The sequence below is a fragment of the Lagenorhynchus albirostris genome, chromosome 5 (genome assembly GCF_949774975.1).
Source record: "Lagenorhynchus albirostris chromosome 5, mLagAlb1.1, whole genome shotgun sequence".
Lineage (NCBI taxonomy): Eukaryota > Metazoa > Chordata > Mammalia > Artiodactyla > Delphinidae > Lagenorhynchus > Lagenorhynchus albirostris.
This window is the reverse complement of record NC_083099.1, coordinates 67,255,620-67,278,620: the sequence shown is the minus strand read 5'-3', so window position 1 is coordinate 67,278,620 and position 23,001 is coordinate 67,255,620. Positions and strand designations below refer to the sequence as shown.

The following is a 23,001-nucleotide window of genomic DNA, read 5'->3' as shown; positions in this document are numbered from 1 at the left end:
CATACCATCAGCCCTGGGGCACCATGAAACTTTACTCTCCTGCTCGATATGTCAATCAATTATCTCACTGTAACCAGGAGAAATTCTTCCACTGGGCCATCTCCTATTCTATTATGGTGTTGTCAAGGAAAAGGCTAGATTTCCACTGTCCTTCACTTAGTCATAACTACTCACTCTGTCGAGAGCCAGAAGCCTTGAATGTTCTCTCCAGAAGTCTTGGCAATGTGGCCTTTCAAGTCTTCTGTGGCAGTCTCAATGGCCCCTGGCTGAGTAGGAGAAAGAGAATACCTAGTTTAGAGAAGACTGAGTCCTCTTCATGCTTATGATTAATTACTATATCCCAGCAATTCCTCCAAAAAGTTGACCAGGAAAGATAATTCTTGGAGTTGCCTGTTTGTTGTAGGTACTGCCTGCTGGAGAGCTTAGTCTTAAACTCTGGTATTTACTAAGTTGCTCTCCTTGGGTGGGACAAAAGTGATCCAAGTCCTGTGAGATTTCTATAATCTTACTCACATTTTCTCATAGAAATGAAGATAGCTATTTTCAGAGCACCAGTTTTTCTAATAAACAAATGTGTATCAGGAAGTTCAATGCATTTAGCAATACATACATTTTTAAAATCTAACCTTTCTCTCTTCAAAGAGTACATGGTCATAAAACACAAAGGAGGAAAGCTTCTTCCAGTATTCTGACTATAGTTTTATCTGGCTCTGGGAAATGAATTTTTTGTCTCCTTACCTCTCTTTTTTTACCTTTATCCAAAAAGGAATTCCTACTATGAGCCTGCCTCTAGCTTAAAAATGGAATAACCCTGTTTTAATAATAAATTCATAGACCCTCTAGCTCAGTGATTCTTAAACTTCAGCACACATCAGGATCACCTGAAATGTGTCTTAAAACAGATTTCTGGGCACTGTCCCCAGAGTTTCTGATTCAGTAGTTCTGGGGTGGGCCTGAGAATTTACATTTCTAACAAGTTCCTGGGTGATGCTATTGGTGTGGGACTCTACTATAAGAACCATTGTTCTCTAGGCAGTTACTCTCAGCCTTGGTTACCCATCAGAATCACTGGCAGAGCTTTTGAAAATCCTAATGCCAGGGCTGTGCACCAGGCCAATTCTATCAGATACTCAGTGGACTGGATTCACCTAACAGTACATCAGGATTTTTTAAAGCATCCCAGATAACTCCAATGTATAGCCAAAGTTGAGAACCACTACAGCCAAGGGCTTATCTATTAGAAGCCATCCCGTTTTATAAGTGTGAAAAGAGGGGTCTGTGTAGGGAAGTATATAACTTGTCAAGTTCACTCAGTCAAGAAGTGACAGAGACAAGACAGGAAACCCAGACATTCCACTTCTAGGCCTACCACACGGTGCTGGTCTCATGCCCAACCCTGGGACTAGTATGTTACAAGTTCTCATATAGTCTCTATATAATAGGGCTTTACGCTAGACACCTAATCTTCCATAAACATTAACATTCCTAATCCTCCTAGCTTGAGACCTTTCTCTCCCAAAAGGAAATGGGGATACTAGCCTAGCTAGGACCCATTCAAATATCTTCTCTCAGAGGTGAGGTGATTGTAGGATTTTGGTTTGCTTGTTTTCTCAAACTATGATAAAAGGCTTTGAAAGACTATAGCCACAGAGTCCATCAGTTAAGAAAAATCTTAGATGAGTCCACATGTAAAATACAGGAAAAGAATGGAGCTGCTTCAGATGAAGTGGTAGTAAATGGTACAGAACTTCAAGTACTTATCTGTCCCCCTCCCTTCCACTCATTCCACACAGCACAAGTCATCCAGGAAATGGATAGGACAACTACAGAGAATTGAGTGACCTGTGTTCATATTCCAGATATGTCATGAATAAATTCTGTGACCTACAGATAATTATTTAACTTTCCTTGGCTTCCATTTCTTTATCTATAAGACAACTGAGTAGACTGAACCAAAGCTTTCTGAGCCAAGCTGATGATCAAAACCTCCTGGAAATCTTTAAGAAAATATGACCATAGCCTTTTACACTGAGAGATTCTAATTTTCAATTTTAACAAGTTTCCTGTTGGATTGGACAGTCAGCCAGGGGACTGAATGATTTCCAACTCTTTTGTCATCCTCTGCTGCTGGTTAAAGGATTGTCAGAAAGCTAGTATGGTACCCCGTGCTTGCTGAAACCTGTGTGTCACAAAATCAGTAAGTTCTGGGACACTAGTCAAATATGCCTTGAGCTCCCACTGACACAGGAGATTGTGTCAACATCACTGGTTTCCAGTAATCCAGCTGGTAGGACTGGACTACCCTGCAGGGAAATTTCCTGATTCTGTGACAATTCTCCCATCATCCATCATCCTTGGCTCCCCGTGATACAGCCTGACTCTACTAGGCCCACTGGTCAAAGTTCTCTAAAAAATGATGCTTTCTTTGATGACTCATCATGGCTATTTTTCCTGTCTCTTTTCGTGTAGCCACATAATTTCTGCCTCAAGCTAATATAACTTGGTAGTGAAACTAATACTTTTCAGAAGAAAAACATTATAAGTGGAATTGGAGAATAATGAAATAATCCTAAAATAAGCATTTTGTTGGATGCTTTTATGCCAGACACTTTGCCAAAAACATGTAAAGATGAATAAAAGAATGTAGAATTTTTCAAAACCTTACTTGTCTTCCCTATGGAAGGCAATTGGCAAAAGCTATCAAAATGATCTAATCTTCGATCCACACATTCCATTTCTGTGAAGTTATACTATAGATACTCTTGCATATGTACAAAATGACATATGTATAAAGTGTCCTTTGCAGCCTAGTTTGTGGATAGCAAAAACTTGGAAACCATGCAAATATCTATCAATAGTAGAGTTGTTAGATATATTATGGGACATATCCATGCAATGAAATATGATAAATATGTAAAAAATGAAGAAACATGTACTAATCTTTGATTTCAAAATACGTTATTAAGTGAAAGGAAAAAAATGTTCAGAAGAAAGGGTAAATATGGCAACTTTTTGTGTGAAAAGGAGGAGAATGGGTAAGAATAAGTATTTGTGTTTGTACAGGCCTAAAGTCACTCTAGAAGGATACATAGAAAATGTTAACAGCGGTTCCCTAAGGGTAGGGAAGGAACTTGGTGGATGGAGCCAGTGGATGGGTGTTGTTTGGCTATACACATTTTCAAAAGTTAAACACTAAAAATGAAGTGTATTCCTTATAGAACAGTTTGGAAGTCTCTGGAGTTCTGTCCGTGTCCTCTCTGCCTGAATTCTTACCTTCAGTAGAAATATCAGTTATGCCTCTATGGAACAGTTATGCATCATATCCTGATAGAGTATTTTACTCTCCTCCATTTGTTATTATTGGTTACTATGATAAATTAACTTCAGCCTTTTAGTGTCAAAAATGAAATAAAGTGTGTGAACACTTTGACTTGTGTCCGGGACAAGGTTTTAAATCTCAGCCTTTCTGCTGGCTCTGAGACCCATGTTAAGTCACCTTGTCGTTCCATGCATCGGTGTAAGCATTTGTTAGATGGATAAGATATCATTAACTGTAACAGCTGTTAGGAAATGGTGAAAACATTTGGTAACACTGAAGAATAAAAGACTTCATTATCATTCTTCTTGTTAACATTAAATAGAAGGGAAATCATTGTACCAGGATTGGGGCATCAAATGGTTACTGAACAATTAGCTCTGAGACTCCTTGCACTCTAAGACTAATACGAAAGTATAATGGAATGATATGTACTCATCACTTGACCAGAGAAAGCCTGGCAAGAGAGTAAAAATACATTTCTAATTCTAAATTTTAAGAAAAAATCATTAGGGGGATCCTTACTTATAAGTCACTACATAGCTTAATGGTCAATATTTTCTCTAACAGTCTAGCACTAAATATTTTCAATCAAAACAAACGTACTGAGGAAAGTTCAAAGACATATGTATTTGTCTCCTTGTGTTTCCTCGAGCTAGAATAGCCCAGGGCCAGGAGCCACACAAACAATATTCATGTCTGCTACTAATACTAATACTGGACCCCTTAGCTAGACAGTGAGAGGATGGGACAAGATAGAAAGGAATGCTCCTAGGGACTTAGACACAATCAACTCTCCCTTGAGGGTGTCGTCATACCAAGAGTTTACTTTGTGGTATATTCATAAGGTAAGAAAACCAGCTGTGAATTGGATGTGATTTGTAAAGCCCAGACAAATTTGTCTCTCCCTGAAAATGAAGGAAATGCTTCTTATTTCATGATTGTTAAGTGTCTGCCCTCAGATAGAAACATCAACTTTATTACCATCTTCAAAGGATTTCAGTGTAAGGAGGGGATTCAAGGAACAGTTTGCCCAGTGAGATATATAATTTCTAAATCACAAAGAAGCTCATACAGACAATAACAATACAACTAATATATTTAGCTGTTCCCAGTACAAGAGCAAGACATGGGGAAGCGTGTAGTAAGAGAAGAGGGAAAAGGAGAGAGTATGAAAGTCAAATTAGTGTCATAAAGGCAACAACATCTTGCCACACAATGGGAAGTCCCAAACCTGCTTATTAAAATCTTGTTGCTCACAATAGAACACAGGCTATAAAAAGGCCATGGGGAACCATTAATTAAATATTAAAAGATCAAAGAGTTTTAGTCCCATTAGTTTGTATGTAATTTACATTCTCAAGTATAAATTTGGAGATAATTCCCCATCTCTAATCGTGAATCAACTTTCTGATAAGGTATCTGCAAATATAGAGTCCTACAGGGAGTTTATATATATCTTTCCCCATGCGGATCAAGTATTGTTCCTTTCATAAGAAGTTGCTTTTGAATATCACTCTCCACGACTAAAGTGATTATCATAATATACCTCAAGTTATATAGCCTTGAGGGGTACTTATGTTGAGAGAAGACAGTAGGCCATTTTTAGATATGTCTAAGCAATAATAGCAGATGAACAAAAATATGAGGAAAAGGTTATCCAAGCACACTGATAGCAAGTGGTTCAGACCTTCATTACTGTGACTCCTCATTCATTGTCCAAGGCCAGAGGCAGTGGATGGGTGGTAGAAAGTTCCAGGAGTCTTAGGTTCCTGGCCTGCTATGACCCCTAAGTTGCTGGTTGCCTTTGGACAAGTCACATCTTCTTTATGTGTCTCAGGAGTGGGGTTGGATATTTTATGAGGCCCCTCCTGGCTCTGAGAAAGAATGTTGCTAAGCTGTATCAGAAGGACAAATTTGCAGTAAATAAATAATTGGCTGGAAGCCTGAGGGAAGAAAGCAACAACCCACAGTGACCCATAAAAGAACACAAGAGGTTGAAGGGACCAGACTGGCTTGTTTTACGACCAGGTATTCAGAGATGTGATCTAATGCACGATATTATGATGCTAAAAATGCCTTGTTTGTCATAAATTGATCTATACTTTCATATCAGTCACATCTTTGCATATCCAGCTTGAAACTCATATACTGATCCATCCTCTTTCTTATTATAGCATTGGGTGTCCACTCCTGGCAGCTAAGTAACTGAGTGCCATCCTGCCTCAGCAAGCCAAGGAATAACTTTCCTTTCCAGATATGAACAAGAACCAACTTAAATATCCAGCAAAACTTAAACAGATTGTACTACATCCCCATAGTGGGATATTATAGAGTGTTAAAAATGATTTTATGAAACTACAGTTATTGACATAATAAATATTTGGCATGTAATTCTATTCCTTTGCACAATAAAATGTACATGTAAGAAAAAGTAAGGTTATTCACCAAAATGTATAAAAGCACATTCATATATTTTGGTTAACTTTGAACTGTAGAATTATGGTGACTTTTATCTTGCTTGCCCACATTTTCCAATTGTTTTCAATAAACCACCTCCTGTGAAATTATTTTAGAACCTGTAATAAAATAAAATGCATGGCTAAGGAATTTCTCCACTCAGTCACTTACTGCTTTTCTGAATTTGCAAGATACATCCTTAAAATTCTTACACTGTAATAAACTGATTTATTTTAAATCACTGCATGGGATCACAGAACTATGAATGGGAATTGGGGAACATTTGTTCTAACCCTAGCTTTGCTATTTACTAACCTCTTGGGCAAGTCAGTGCTCACTAACTGTTAAGACCTTGGGTGAGCCACTGCCCCTCTCTGGACCTTAGTTGCCTCTAAAAATTAGAGAATTGACTAGCAACTTGGTGTTCAAAGTGTGGTAGGTGGACAGAAAGCATGAGCATTGCCAGAGAGTTTATATAAATGCAGAATCTAAGGCCTCATCCCAGACCCACTGAATCAAACCAGTATTTTAACAAGCTCTCCAGGTGATCCGTTTGCACGATAAAGACTGAGAAGCATTGGACCATATCATCCTTAGATCTCATTTCAGCTCTAAGAAGCAAAACATTATGATGTATGTTTCATAGATCTGAGTCATTCAGAGCCCTGGCCTGATTTAATTATCCCTTGAGAAAATCAGTTAGCTTCCTTCATTTGAACCTCTTTCCTGCTACAGACCCTATAGGTCTACATTTGTATCTCACCTTAGGGGTCATGGTGAGGTCATGGGCATCTTAATATCATTCCTATTACCAATAACAGGAATGTGAATGCCAAGTCAGCAAAAAGGAGAAAGAAAGCATTTAGAATAGCAAGAGATGCTGTTTATGAAATGTTAATAGATGTGTCTTACACTGTACTAAGAAATCTTTAAAAATTAGCTTATTTAAACTCCCATATAAAACTGACATTTTATCCATACTTTGAAGATGAGAGAATTTATATATATGTGTGTGTATATATATATATATATATATATACATACATACATACACACACACATATACATACATACAATGTCTCCAATTGGTTGATCTATAGCAACTTCAGACCCATCATCAGATGCAAAGACAACAGCTTTGCATAGACTTCTCAGGCAGCTCTCTTAATTGACCAGCTTCCAATGATAAAGCCCTTATTCTATATCATTCATCACTGTTCTTCTCTCGTCAAATCCTGTTCTTCTCTCATCATCACTATCAAAGAAAAGGACACTTTAAGGGATGCTTTGATTTCTTTCCCAGCTATATCTTAAGCTTAACTTTGCATATTCAATAAAGTTCTTATACTTTAGAAAATAAACCATTTGCTTTCCCTATGCAAAAACACACAAACACACACATAGTATAGAACATGCCAAAGCACTCTGCACATATGAGTCACTGAATACAGGTAATATAGGTACATATCTTCAAACACACACACACACATATTGAGTCTCTTTAGCTACAACTTTATCTTAACCAAAGATATATTTTAAAGGCTAACAAATCAGGGTTTGTTAGTTAAAGCATTATAAATAGTCTCAAACTCTTGGCCACCACTTGTTTAGCAGTTGAGTTGAAAAGTTTTTTTTCAACAAAGAGATGTTCCATGTACACTTGAAGAATCTCTCTGCTGCCACAGAGCACAATCTGCAATGTTGCCCCCAGTTGATGATAGCCTACAAGCTCACTGCTTTGATGAACAGGGAAGAAGCTCAGCTCCAAACTGCAGCTATAGGATTGGAATAAAGTGTCCCCGTAGTGTTATACCAGCATGCCCATGTAGACCCTTGAGGTTTAGCCCATGCTCAGTAACCCTTTCCACTCCATCACCCATGTCTTTTCCAGACTTACAACAAATACTCCCTCTGGGCTCCCAGCCTTATATTCTAGCCAGTCTGGTTCTCTCTCCATAGAGCATTAATTTATTGAGGTCAGGTCTAGCATGAATACAGGACTCAGGAGCCAAAGACTCATGGAGGCTGGAGGACCTGCTTCTCCTTGATACTATCTGGTAGTCAAAAATAGACCCTTAACTTCCCCTAAATTCAGATCTTCCACCTATAAAATGGAGATAAGGATGACTACTTCACAGTTATTGTGACTATTACACAAGATAACGAACATGAAAACAGTTGGTAAAACATGTGGTATATGGAAGGATATTAGGATATTTTTAAGGAGAAGTTTTATGTAGTATTTAAATTCATGATTTTATTATTTTACCCGTGTAATGAAGTACTTCCGTGAGATATAAGGTTGGTGATAGGGACTGGGGTAGGGTGCTGATTCGGTCACACTTGGAGGCCTTGAAGTCTGCCTTGGCCCTGAGACAGTGCCTGGGTCACCCTCCTCCGTGGACAGCTGATCAGTCTCAGAGGTTTGGTCATCTCCCTCTTGCTTCGGAGACACAGGCTGCAATCCTTCAAAACTCCCAATGGTTGACATTTCTTCAGCCTAAAATAAAGGAAGAAACAACCTTCTCAGAAAAAAAAAAAAAGTCGCCTGTGTCCTAGCTATGGCAAAACAGTGTATGATGAGCAAATGATACTCCTGAAACTGACAAACCCACCACACATTAACTAAGCAGAGGCACTGATGGATGCAGTTCAATAACACAGACTCTACAGTCCTCTGTGGACGTTTACCAGGGGAAAGAAGCAGAGACCCTGTGGACAGAGAAAAGGAAGCTGCAAATATTTCCATTTTCCCCGTCTTTATTCCCAGGGACAGGAAGCTGAACAGGGAACAGCAGTATGAGATCATTATCAGACAATTTCTCTTCAAGTTTTCATAGCATTTTTGCTTGAAAACCTACTAGCCTGCAAGCTTATTTAAGAGTTAAAAGCAATGATATTGCACCTTCTTGTGTACTTCTTGGGTAGTAATAGGGCACGAAAGCACTTAGAACTGAGCATATTTTTAACCGCAAGATTGCAATTCTAAAAATGTATCTTCAAGGATACACGGGGAATATAGCCAACTGTAAATGGAATATAATCTTAAAAAATTGTGAATCATTACATTGTACACCTGTAACTTATATAATATTGTACATCAACTATACTTCAGTAAAAAATTTTAATAATAAATAAATAAAAATGTATCCTAAGGAAATAATTCAGACAAATGCAAAGACATAAATATAGAAGGTTGTACATTACAACACTGTGTCTAATAGTAGAAAAGTACATAATTTTATGTCTAATAGCAAAACATTGTGTACAATAGCAACATTACACACTCACACAACATTGCATCTAATACCAAAAAAATATAGTGAAACTAAGTATCCATCAGCAGAGAATTGGCTAAATAAGACACGTTATACTGCACAGTGAATACAATGTGGTCATTACAAATGTGAGGATATATTTTTACCATGGAATGATGTCCAAAAAAACAATTGTTAGTGGAAAAAATGTTATAAAATATTATGAATAATGTTATTCAAATTTGTTACAATAATTCAGAAAGAAAGAAGGAAGGAAGGAAGAAAGGGAGAAAGGGAGGGAGGGAAGGAAGGAATATTACCTGGACTTACGTATGTATATACATGTGTGGTAGGACAGAGGTTAGAAACAATCTAAAAGGAAATAAAATAAAGTATTAATACTGATTATCTCTGACAAATTAGTGGTTACCAGTGAGGAGAGGGAAAAAGGGAGGGGCAAGATAGGGGTGGGGGGAAGATGGCTGAAGACTAAGACGCGGAGATCACCTTCCTCCCTACAGATACATCAGAAATACATCTACACGTGGAACAACTCCTACAGAACACCTACTGAACGCTGGCAGAAGACCTCAGACCTCCCAAAAGGCAAGAAACCCCCCCACGTACCTGGGTAGGGCAAAAGAAAAAAGAATAAACAGAGACAAAATGATAGGGACGGGACCTGCACCAGTGGGAGGGAGCTGTGAAGGAGGAAAGTTTTCCACACAATAGGAAGACCCTTCGCCGGCGGAGACTGCGGGTGGCGGAGGGGGAAAGCTTCGGGTCTGCGTAGGAGAGCACAGCAACAGGGGTGCGGAGGGCAAAGCGGAGAGATTCCCGCACAGAGGATCAGGGCCGACCGGCACCCACCAGGCCGAGAGGCTTGTCTGCTCACCCGCCGGGGCGGGCGGGGGCTGCGAGCTGAGGCTCGGGCTTCGGTCGGAGCGCAGGGAGAGGACTGGGGTTGGCGGCGTGAACACAGCCTGCAGGGGGTTAGTGCGCCACGCCTAGTCGGCAGGGAGTCCGGGGAAAAGTCTGGACCTGCCGAAGAGGCAAGAGACTTTTTCTTCCCTCTTTGTTTCCTGGTGCGCGAGGAGAGGGGATTAAGAGCGCTGCTTAAAGGACCTCCAGAGACGGGCGCGAGCCGCGGCTAAAAGCGCGGACCCCAGAGACGGGCATGAGACGCTAAGGCTGCTGCTGCCGCCACCAAGAAGCCTGTGAGCGAGCACAGGTCACTATCCACACCCCCCTTCCGGGGAGCCTGTGCAGCCCGCCACTGCCAGGGTCCCGGGATCCACGGACAACTTCCCCGGAAGAACGCACGGCGCGCCTCACGCTGGTGCAATGTCACGCCGGCCTCTGCCGCCGCAGGCCCGCCCCGCACTCCGTGCCCCTCCCTCCCCTCGGCCTGAGTGAGCCAGAGCCGCAGAATCAGCGGTTCCTTTAACCCCGTCCTGTCTGAGCAAAAAACAGACGCCGTCCAGTGACCTACACGCAGAGGCAGGGCCAAATGCAAAGCTGAGCCCCTGTGAGCTCTGAGAACAAAGAAGAGAAAGGGAAATCTCTCCCAGCAGCCTCAGAAGCAGCGGATTAAAGCTCCACAATCAACCTGATGTACCCTGCATCTGTGGAATACCTGAATAGACAACGAGCCATCCCAAATTAAGGAGGTGGACTTTGAGAGCAAGATTTATGGTTTTTTCCCGTTTTCCTCTTTTTGTGAGTGTGTATGTGTATGCTTCTGTGTGAGATTTTGTCTGTATAGCTTTGCTTCCACCATTTGTCCTAGGGTTCTATCTGTCCATCTTTTTTTTTAAATTTTTTTCTTTTATTCTCTTAATAATTATTTTTTTATTTTAATAACTATTATATTTTATCTTACTTTATTTTATTTTACTTTATCATCTTTCTTTCTTCCTTCCCTCCTTCCTTCCTTCCTTCCTTCCTCCCTCCCTCCTCTTTCTTTCTTTCTTTCTTTCCTTCTTTCTACTTCTACTAATTCTTCCTTTCTACTTTTTCTCCCTTTTATTCTGAGCCGTGTGGATGAAAGGCTCTTGGTGCTGCAGCCAGGAGTCAGTGCTGTGCCTCTGAGGTGGGAGAGCCAACTTCAGGACACTGGTCCACAAGAGACCTCCCAGCTCCACATAATATCAAACGGTGAAAATCTCCCAGAGATCTCCATCTCAACACCAGTACCCAGCTTCACTCAACGACCAGCAAGCTACAGTGCTGGACATCCTATGTCAAACAACTAGCAAGACAGGAACACAACCCCACCCATTAGCAGAGAGGCTGCCTAAAATCATAATAAGTCCACAGACACCCCAAAACACACCACCAGACATGGACCTGCCCACCAGAAAGACAAGATCCAGCCTCATCCACCAGAACACAGGCACTAATCCCCTCCACCAGGAAGCCTACACAACCCACTGAACCAACCTTAGCCACTGGGGACAGACACCAAAAACAACGGGAACTATGACCCTACAGCCTGCAAAGAGGAGACCCCAAACACAGTAAGATAAGCAAAATGAGAAGACAGAAAAACACACAGCAGATGAAGGAGCAAGATAAAAACCCACCAGACCTAACAAATGAGGACGAAATAGGCAGTCTACCTGAAAAAGAATTCAGAATAATGATAGTAAAGATGATCCAAAATCTTGGAAATAGAATGGACAAAATGCAAGAAACATTTAACAAGGACCTAGAAGAACTAAAGATGAAACAAGCAACGATAAACAACACAATAAATGAAATGAAAAATACTCTAGAAGGGTTCAATAGCAGAATAACTGAGGCAGAAGAACAGATAAGTGACCTAGAAGATAAAATAGTGGAAATAACTACTGCAGAGCAGAATAAAGAAAAAAGAATGAAAAGAACTGAGGACAGTCTCAGAGACCTCTGGGACAACATTAAACGCACCAACATTCGAATTAGAGGGGTTCCAGAAGAAGAAGAGAAAAAGAAAGGGACTGAGAAAATATTTGAAGAGATTATAGTTGAAAACTTCCCTAATATGGGAAAGGAAATAGTTAATCAAGTCCAGGAAGCACAGAGAGTCCCATGCAGGATAAATCCAAGGAGAAATATGCCGACACATATTAATCAAACTGTCAAAAATTAAATACAAAGAAAACATACTAAAAGGAGCAAGGGAAGAACAGCAAATAACACACAAGGGAACCCCCATAAAGTTAACAGCTGATCTTTCAGCAGAAACTCTGCAAGCCAGAAGGGACTGGCAGGACATATTTAAAGTGATAAAGGATAAAAACCTGCAACCAAGATTACTGTACCCAGCAAGGATCTCATTCAGATTTGATGGAGAAATTAAAAGCTTTACAGACAAGCAAAAGCTGAGAGAGTTCAGCATGACCAAACCAGCTTTACAACAACTGCTAAAGGAACTTCTCTAGGCAAGAAACACAAGAGAAGGAAAAGACCTACAATAACGAATGCAAAACAATTAAGAAAATGGGAATAGGAACATACATATCGATAATTACCTTAAATGTAAATGGACTAAATGCTCCCACCGAAAGACAAAGATTGGCTGAATGGATACAAAAACAAGATCCATATATTTGCTGTCTACAAGAGACCCACTTCAGACCTAGAGACACATACAGACTGAAAGTGAGGGGATGAAAAAAGATATTCCATGCAAATGGAAATCAAAAGAAATCTGCAGTAGCAACTCTCATATCAGAGAAAATAGACTTTAAAATAAAGACTATTAGAAGAGACAAAGAAGGACACTACATAATGATCAAGGGATCGATCCAAGAAGAAGATATGACAATTGTAAATATTTATGCACCCAACATAGGAGCACCTCAATACATTAGGCAAATACTAACAGCCATAAAAGGGGAAATCAACAGTAACACATTCACAGTAGGGGACTTTAACACCCCACTTTCACCAATGGACAGATCATCCAAAATGAAAATAAATAAGGAAACACAAGCTATAAATGATACATTAAACAAGATGGACTTAATTGATATTTATAGGACATTCCATCCAAAAACAACAGAATACACATTTTTCTCAAGGGCTCATGGAACATTCTCCAGGATAGATCATATCTTGGGTCACACATCAAGCCTTGGTATATTTAAGAAAATTGAAATTGTATCAAGTATCTTTTCCGACCACAACGCTATGAGACTAGATATCAAGTACAGGAAAAGATCTGTAAAAAATACAAACACATGGAAGCTAAACAATGCACTACTTAATAACGAAGTGATCACTGAAGAAATCAAAGAGGAAATAAAAAAATACCTAGAAACAAATGACAGTGGAGACATGACAACCCAAAATCAATGGGATGCAGCAAAAGCAGTCCTAAGAGGGAAGTTTATAGCAATACAATCCTACCTTAAGAAACAGGAAATATCTCGAATACACAACCTAACCTTGCACCTAAAGCAATTAGAGAAACAAGAAGAAAAAAAAAAAGCAAAGTTAGCAGAAGGAAAGAAATCATAAAAATCAGATCAGAAATAAATGAAAAAGAAATGAAGGGAACAATAGCAAAGATCAATAAAACTAAAAGCTGGTTCTTTGAGAAGATAAACAAAATTGAGAAACCATTAGCCAGACTCATCAAGAAAAAAAGGAGAAGACTCAAATCAACAGCATTAGAAATGAAAAAGGAGAAGTAACAACTGACACTGCAGAAATACAAAAGATGATGAGAGATTACTACAAGCAACTCTATGCCAATAAAATGGACAACCTGGAAGAAATGGACAAATTGTTAGAAATGCACAACCTGACAAGACTGAATCAGAAATAGAAAATATGAACAGACCAATCACAAGCACTGAAATGGAAACTGTGATTAAAAATCTTCCAACAAACAAAAGCCCAGGACCAGATGGCTTCACAGGCAAATTCTATCAAACATTTAGAGAAGAGCTAACACCTATCTTTCTCAAACTCTTCCAAAATACAGCAGAGGGAGGAACACTCCCAAACTCATTCTACGAGGCCACCATCACCCTGATACCAAAACCAGACAGGGATGTCACAAAGAAAGAAAACTACAGGCCAATATCACTGATGAACATAGATGCAAAAATCCTCAACAAAATACTAGCAAACAGAATCCAACAGCACATTAAAAGGATCATACACCATGATCAAGTGGGGTTTATGCCAGGAATGCAAGGATTCTTCAATATACGCAAATCAAACAACGTGATACACCATATTAACAAATTGAAGGAGAAAAACCATATGATCGTCTCAATAGATGCAGAGAAAGCTTTTGACAAAATTCAACACCCGTTTATGATAAAAAACTCTGCAGAAAGTAGGCATAGAGGGAACTTTCTTCAACATAATAAAGGCCATATATGACAAACTCACAGCCAACATCATCCTCAATGGTGAAAAACTGAAAGCATTTCCACTAAGATCAGAAACAAGACAAGGTTGCCCACTCTCACCACTATTATGCAACATAGTTTTGGAAGTTTTAGCCATAGCAATCAGAGAAGAAAAGGAAATAAAAGGAATCCAAATCAGAAAAGAAGAAGTAAAGCTGTCACTGTTTGCAGATGACATGATACTATACATAGAGAATCCTGAAGATGCTACCAGAAAACTACTAGAGCTAATCAATGAATTTGGTAAAGTAGCAGGATACAAAATTAATGCACAGAAATCTCTAGCATTCCTATACACTAATGATGAAAAATCTGAAAGTGAAATGAAGAAAACATTCCCATTTACTATTGCAACAAAAAGAATAAAATATCTAGGAATAAACCTACCTAAGGAGACAAAAGACCTGTATGCAGAAAATTATGACACTGATGAAAGAAATTAAAGATGATACAAATAGATGGAGAGATATACCATGTTCTTGGATTGGAAGAATCAACATTGTGAAAATGACTCTACTACCCAAAGCAATCTACAGATTCAATGCAATCCCTATCAAACTACCACTGGCATTTTTCACAGAACTAGAACAAAAATTTCACAATTTGTATGGAAACACAAAAGACCCCGAATGGCCAAAGCAATCTTGAGAATGAAAAATGGAGCTGGAGGAATCAGGCTCCCTGGCTTCAGACTATACTACAAAGCTACAGGAATGAAGACAGTATGGTACTGGCACAAAATCAGAAAGATAGATCAATGGAACAGGATAGAAAGCCCAGAGATAAACCCACGCACATATGGTCACCTTATCTTTGATAAAGGAGGCAGGAATGTACAGTGGAGAAAGAACAGCCTCTTCAATAAGTGGTGCTGGGAAAACTGGACAGCTACATGTAAAAGTATGCGATTAGATCACTCCCTAACACCATACACAAAAATAAGCTCAAAATGGATTAAAGACCTAAATGTAATGCCAGAGACTATCAAACTCTTAGAGGAAAACATAGGCAGAACACTCTATGACATAAATCACAGCAAGATCCTTTTTGACCCACCTCCTAGAGAAATGGAAATAAAAACAAAAATAAACAAATGGGACCTAATGAAACGTCAAAGTTTTTGCACAGCAAAGGAAACCATAAACAAGACCAAAAGACAACCCTCAGAAGGGAGAAGATATTTGCAAATGAAGCAACTGACAAAGGATTAATCTCCAAAATTTATAAGCAGCTCATGCAGCTCAATCACAAAAAAACAAATAACCCAATCCAAAAATGGGCAGAAGACCTAAATAGACATTTCTCCAAAGAAGATATACAGATTGCCAACAAACACATGAAAGAATGCTCAACATCATTAATCATTAGAGAAATGCAAATCAAAACTACAATGAGATATCATCTCACACCAGTCAGAATGGCCATCATCAAAAAACTAGAAACAATAAATGCTGGAGAGGGTGTGGAGAAAAGGGAACCCTCTTGCACTGTTGGTGGGAATGTAAATTGATACAGCCACTGTGGAGAACAGTATGGGGGTTCCTTAAAAAACTACAAATAGATCTACCATATGACCCAGCAATCCCACTACTGGGCATATACCCTGAGAAAACCATAATTCAAAGAGAGTCATGTACCAAAATGTTCATTGCAGCTCTATTTACAATAGCCCAGAGATGGAAACAACCTAAGTGTCCATCATCAGATGAATGGATAAAGAAGATGTGGCACATATATATAATGGAATATTACTCAGCCATAAAAAGAAACGAAATGAGGTGGATAGACCTAGAGTCTGTCATACAGAGTGAAGTAAGTCAGAAAGAGAAAAACAAATACCGTATGCTAACACATATATTTGGAATTTAAGAAAAGAAAAATGTCATGAAGAACCTAGGGGTAAGACAGGAATAAAGACACAGACCTACTAGAGAATGGACTTGAGGATATGGGGAAGGGGAAGGGTGAGCTGTGACAAAGTGAGAGAGAGGCATGGACATATATACACTACCAAATGTAAGGTTGATAGCTAGTGGGAAGCAGCCGCATATCACAGGGAGATCGGCTCGGTGCTTTGTGACCGCCTGGAGGCGTGGGACAGGGAGGGTGGGAAGGAGGGAGACGCAAGAGGGAAGAGATATGGGAACATATGTATATGTATAACTGATTCACTTTGTTATAAAGCAGAAACTAAGACACCATTGTAAAGCAATTATACTCCAATAAAAAAAAAAAGAAAGGGGTAGGGGATTAAGAGGTACCAGCTTCTATGTATAAAATAAATAAGCTATGAGGGTATATTGTTTAGCACAGGGAATGTGGTATTGTATTTTATAATAACTATAAATGGATTATAATCTTTAAAAATTATGAATCACTATGTTGTACACCTGAAACTTATATAATATTGTACACCAACTCTACCTCAATTAAAAAATAAATGATTATCTCTGGGTGATAGGGTTACAGGTGATTTTTATTTTCTGTTTTCATAAGTCTCTGGATGCTTACAATGACTACATCTGACTTAAAATAAATAGAAACACAATAGATTTATTTATATTTTGTAAATATAAAGAAGTAACACAAAGCAAAACAAAATAGAAGGTACATGCTAGCTTAGCAAAAAGTGCCCTCAGTCAAGTGGCCATTCTCAAGCGGAGGCCACATAGTTATGGCTGCAGCACGCACACCACCAATGCTACAAGGTAGGAGGGTCTCACACACAGCATCACAGTGGGACTGGAAATGCCATCTTAGTGTCAAGGTTGCCTCAGAGTTCTTAATCAGACAAATTCCATTCCTTTGTTCTTGTGAAATACCAGAAAGTGAGCAATGGCCCCTACCCATGGCAAGTTTGCATTATTGAAACTGGGAATAATTCAAGTATTCAAGAGAGCTAAAAATAGTATGAGCATATAATTTATTGCCTAACCCTGGACACTTTTGAGCATGAAAAAAGTGTTATTAACAATCATGCCAGGATTATAGGAGTAAACCAGCATTGTCTCAGGAAAATGTAAACATACACAGTCACCCCGAGGGGCTTCAGTGGAGGGAAAACACAGCTGGTTAGGGACTCACGAGTGAAAAGCCCTCTGTAGATCATACTACAGGTTATTTCCTCTGATTCTCCCAGCAACCCTAGAAGGATGGTTTTATCTCCATCTCTCTGGGGATCCCAGAATTGGTGGGACACCCCCCCCCCCAGGGCACACTTGGATAGTAGTGACAGCACACAGCCTTCCACTCAGGGCTCCCAACCACGATTGGAGTCCAACAAGCCCACCATGATGCACACTGTCTTACAACAGAAAGGACCTCGCTGAGTTTTCAGATGAATTTTTTAAAGTTATTAGCCTGTGGGAAATACAAGGGCACGCATGGAAAAGCAAGAGAAATTTACTGTGTGTGTGTGAGAGAGAGAGAGAGAGCATTGAGGCACTGCGGCCTCCCTGGCAACTGCATGCTCTATTTTTGCAGGTCTGCCGCCTCTATTACAGTGGCTGTTGGGAGGATGTGTGTTTCTAGAGTTCCTTGTAACCTGTGAAGGAAGGTTTGTGCCTTTGGAGAAGGAAAGCCTGCTTCTGCATTTGCAGAATTCTGTGAACTGGAGCCTAACAACAGACATCTGTGAAAGGCTCCAGTGCCTGGAAAACAGAGGGAGGATTTAATTAGCACCACTTCCTCTCCCTCAGGCTGTCTTCTCTGGAAATACTTGGAGAAGGGAAGTGAAGCACTTGGAGACTGCGATTTTGAGGTCCAGGAAGAAGGAAACTCTCAGCTCCAGTTAAATTCTGACAGTCATGAAGCGTAGAAAAACTGAGCCCAGCCACCTCAGTGCGGAATGATTCCAGCTCTGTTGCAGTCATGGGGGCATCTTTGCAAGCACAATGAACGTAACTTCTTCAACAACCTCCCGGATATGAGAGGAGTGCCATGCCTCGAAGCAGCCCCCAACAGTCCTTAGCGCCACCTGCCCAGACAATGTGTATTCCCAATTCAATAAAACACATCCTCCTATCTCTGCTTAACCAGACTATATACATTGAAATACTAAAAGCTTGTACCTGGATAAATTACGCCTTGCCTCAGACCCATCTAGAGCCATTTAGATTTGAAAAGGATCATCATTCCCTAAGATTGCCCAGTAAATTTATCTTAGCATGTGGTGCTCAAGAAAGTAAAGGCAGTATAATTTCTAAAGGAAGCAAAGGGTCAAGGCTTAGCAAAGAATTATGTCCATACTTTTTGACTTCATCTTCTCATTTGAGGGAATTCATGTAATGAAAGTTATCCTAAAAACAGAAAAGCCTACAACACTGCACTACTTGCATATTCTAGGCAGTAATGAAAAATTGGGAACCAGCTAAACACCCAATGGCCAAGGAATTGCTAAGCTACCCAATTGATATTGAGCAGACATTTAAAATATGTGTTGCAGCAGCTGGAGTAAAGGATGTATCTTCTTGGGTCAAGAAAAGCAAAAAACAGATTTTCTCTGGGATGACTGAATAATCTTTACATTGGTGAAGACCAGAAGGGAAATACTTGGATTTATTGATAGATTGATCATAAATGAATATTTGGGTATTTTTAACTTTATATCATGTTAGTTCTGCTTTAGTAATAAAAAATAAAATATATGAATAAATGTGTTGATTCACAAACTCAGGAGAGCTTCCTGGGTGAAATCGGAAACTGACCCCTGTACAGAAAGGCCAAAAGAGACCGAAGAAAGAAGCAGACCACTCCAGATTGGTAGGTGGCAGGGTTCGTAAGCAAGGGAACTTACATACCAGGCTTGTCTTGGGTGGCCTCAAGGTGAGTAGATCTCCACACCTGCCCGCCAGAATCTTAAAAGCTTATAGAGAGGCCTTAACTGGGTCCAGTCATGTATTCAGTCCAGATGGTCTCAATATCACACTGCTCTCTCAGGCTGTGTCCTCAAAAAGAGCTGCCACGGTGGGAATGGTGGGCGAAATGTACACGTACATTGCATGGACCGGGCAGGGGTGAGGAACCGCCCATTGCCCAGTCCACTTGCTGGTCAGCTAGCAACCATGTCCTCTGGATGACCTCCTCCAACAATGCCAAATAAATACATAAAGAAGTGCTACCCTTCCTTTGGTCAGATAATAAGAATTCTACATTTCTCAGCTTCCAGCAAATTCATAGCTAAATTTAATATTGTATTGCAGTAAATAACTTATTTCTGGATCCTCGTCTAAGTATACCTGCCTCCCTTTGTACCTGCTTTCATGTATCTCTCTGGGACTTTTTCTAAGAATATTTCAGAGGCATATAGGGCATAAATGATAGCTAGAGAATTATTGTCCAGTCCAACCCCTTCATGCTGCAAATTTTGGAACATGGATGTAAAAGACTTGCCCAGGGTGACACAGCTAAATAGAATCAAAACACAGAATCAGACTCTGGGGCTCTAGTTCACTGCTTCAAGTTGTAGCATTTAGAAGAAAAGTAAAGAAGCAGTTATCAGACTTACACATTGGTAAACTGAAGAACTTTTGCCAAATGCCTGCAGTCTGTCAGCCTTGCTTTGCTTTGGGATGGAAGACACAGCTCCTGTGAAGCAGGGGTTCTCTCCAGCTTTTCCCCCACCCAGCACTGCAGGTGAAGTTTCCTCCTTCACCTGGCATCAGGCTGACTTATCCTTAGGCACAGGAAGCACAGTGTCTGGGTCCACAAAACTTTTAGCGGCTTGGGAAATGTTTTCATGTATTTTAAAATCAGAAGAGAAAATGAAATTTTAAGATCAAAAAAATGTTGTTGTTTTTTTCTCATATCAGAGAAAAGATGAAATTCGTAGGCCACCCCAAATCTATTACATTTTGCCTAAAAACCAAAATAGATTAATTAATTAAGTAAGTAATAAGAAACTGAACTATGTACAGTTATAGAAACATGAATTTCAATAGTGATATTATTTTGGTAGAGACATTCACAAAGGCAAAAGAGGTTCAGGCCCATAGAAGTCATAATGTGGACCTGACTTGAATCTGTATCCCACAACTCACATTCCCTGCTTAATATTCCATTCTGGGGCTCCACACTAGACCATCAGAGCCAGAAACATCCCCACATTCTAGCACTTTCCAATCTCCTTATAAAACCGTGGGTAATCATTAGTCAAATCCATCTCCCCTGCCTTCACTAATCAAGGTTGTTTAAGATTTTGCATGTCCTCTGAGCAGCATGTAGCCTAAGTAAGAAGATGTTTGCCGGAGGTGTGTTCCAGGAACTTGGAGTCAGTTGTGGCTAGTTCGAGCTGAGTTATTTAGGACTGGAGAGGACCCCTGACCCTCCAACTGGGCATGTGTAAGTGTCCATCTGCTTTCTGACATTCTGATGCCAGAGAGCCAAGACTCCACTCTCAGATCATGCTAAGCGCTTCCATTTGTGAACATGAAAGGCCTGTAGGCTAGTTATATCTGCGCAGAATGTCTGTCAATTACTGCACCTTTTTCCAATCATTTTTCCCCACACTCCCCGCGCTCTCCACACCTCACACCACCCCGCTTCTTTGTTCTTTATCGCGTAAATACTCAGAGCCCCTCGCCTTCAGGGAGGCAGATGTGAGACTGGCTTGGCTGCCTTCTGAATAAGCCTTCTCTTTGCTGCAAAGCTGGGCGCATCAGCATTTTGACTTGCTGTGCTTCTGTCAATATGGACGCGGTTCGGTAACACTTGCCCTGGAAAACTCTGTTCTACGATGCACTGAAAGATTTCTGTCCTTGTAGACAAACTGTACAAGCTTGAGATAACTATTTTTGCTTTCTTAAAATCAAAGGGAGATCCAGCATAGTTAACCTCCAATGAATATGTGTTTCCCGGAGAAGTAGATGAATAACTACCCTGAGAACTTCTACTAATCAGCTTGAGTGGCCACAACCCCAGCCAGAGGCAAAGAAAGGTGGAGTCTGGGGATTTTTTTTCCCTCTCTCAAGAGTTTAATATAGAACAGTTTGGACATAACAAAAAGCATCATATTTCTGATCAAGAAAGCAGGACTGACATTACATAGAGATACTGGTAAAACTCGGGGCTGTTTCATGGTGAACCCCTTCTTAGGGCAATGTACTCTCCATTTCCACAACACGATTTTTCCTCTTTGTCCATCTAGTTTTAAAAAGTCCTTCCCGGCTCCCTGCTCTCTCTGCCACTCTGGAGAGCCCGCGCGGCCAGTCTCAACCTTGCTTTCTTTACTTTCCATGCCTGTCTCCTAAGAGCTCCATTAAGTCTCCCTGAGATTTATTGATTGATTGATTGATTGATTGATTTTATTTATATTTTTTTGCGGTACGCGGGCCTCTCACTGTTGTGGCCTCTCCCATTGCGGAGCACAGGCTCCGGACGCGCAGGCTCAGCGGCCATGGCTCACGGGCCCAGCTGCTCCGCGGCATGTGGGATCTTCCCGGACCGGGGCACGAACCTGTGTGCCCTGCATCGGCAGGCGGACTCTCAACCACTGCGCCACCAGGGAAGCCCCAAGTCTATGATTTGTTACCAAGAAATGCTCCCCTCTTGCAGGGGAGGTAGCGCTGGGCTGGGGAGGAAGTGTGAGCCTTAGTTCCTGTGGCTTGGGTTGCATTCAAAGATGTCAACTGTGTTTTTCTGATGGTGATGCCTCTACCCACATGAAGGGGTTAACTTTCTCGAGGCACAGCCCCCAAATAAACATCTGCTTTTAGTTTTGACATTTCATAAAGGTAATTTATGTGTGCAGCCTTTCCTGGGTCTCTCTGTGAGAACAGCTGAGGGATGTGCAGCGGATACACAACGGTACTGTAACACCTCGAAACTCTGTGCCAGTTAAGATAAGAAAATTGGCAAACAATTCTTCACAATTTCACATTTGTACTTTAGTGATAACATGCCAGCAGGGCTGCTCTGTGTCCTGAGAGAAAGTGGAATTTATGGAGCGTCTCTTCCCTCCCAGCTTCTCTTCTGCCAGGCGGGGCCCTCTGCTCTGCTACCTGAACTTTCACTCAGTAGACGGGGTTGGGAGGATGAGGGGAGAATACAGACCCCGGATAAAGAAGTGTGGGTCCCCACTCCCTCCCTCCCTCACTGGGTAACCCTGGGCAATTGCTTCCCCCCCTTTTGCAAAGCAGTTCTTCATCTACAAAATGAGGGGCCAGACTTTATGGTTGGCAAATGTGTACTCCTGAAAATGACTCACCCATTTCAATCAAAACAGACCCACTTATCTGTTTCTGTACTTCCTCTGAAGCTTTCATTTGCCGGGGGAAATGTATTGAAGTCTGAAGTTGTTGGACTAAATTATTCCTTCCAGCTCAATCACTCCACAAGATTTCATTTTTCTCCAGTGCCCAGAAGATTCCAGATCTAAGCCTACAGAGGCCATTCAATATGGTTTCCCATCCCCTATCCAGCTGAGCAGGTTACTTCCTTGTGATGCAAATGCTGTGAGGTCAAAGGAGGAGGATTGTGCTGGTAGTCGTGAATTCAGGCACCCACTGTGGAAATTCTGGGGTTTGGCCTCTGACTTACCTCTAATGCAAGTGGATATCCC

General features: G+C 40.6%; 1 protein-coding gene across 2 annotated transcripts in view; it reads right to left on the bottom strand.

The window, feature by feature from the left end:
* TPRG1 (tumor protein p63 regulated 1) overlaps positions 1 to 23,001 on the bottom strand; it is a 261,943-nt gene that overhangs the window by 157,260 nt on the left and 81,682 nt on the right. For both annotated transcript variants that reach the window (XM_060149271.1, XM_060149272.1), the window contains exons 2-3: positions 8,046 to 8,276; positions 175 to 266 (exon numbers count right to left, since the gene is read on the bottom strand). In XM_060149271.1, coding sequence (XP_060005254.1) covers positions 175 to 266; positions 8,046 to 8,267 — 314 coding nt within the window. In that variant the 5' untranslated portion in view covers positions 8,268 to 8,276. The remainder of the gene's footprint in view (positions 1 to 174; positions 267 to 8,045; positions 8,277 to 23,001) is intronic.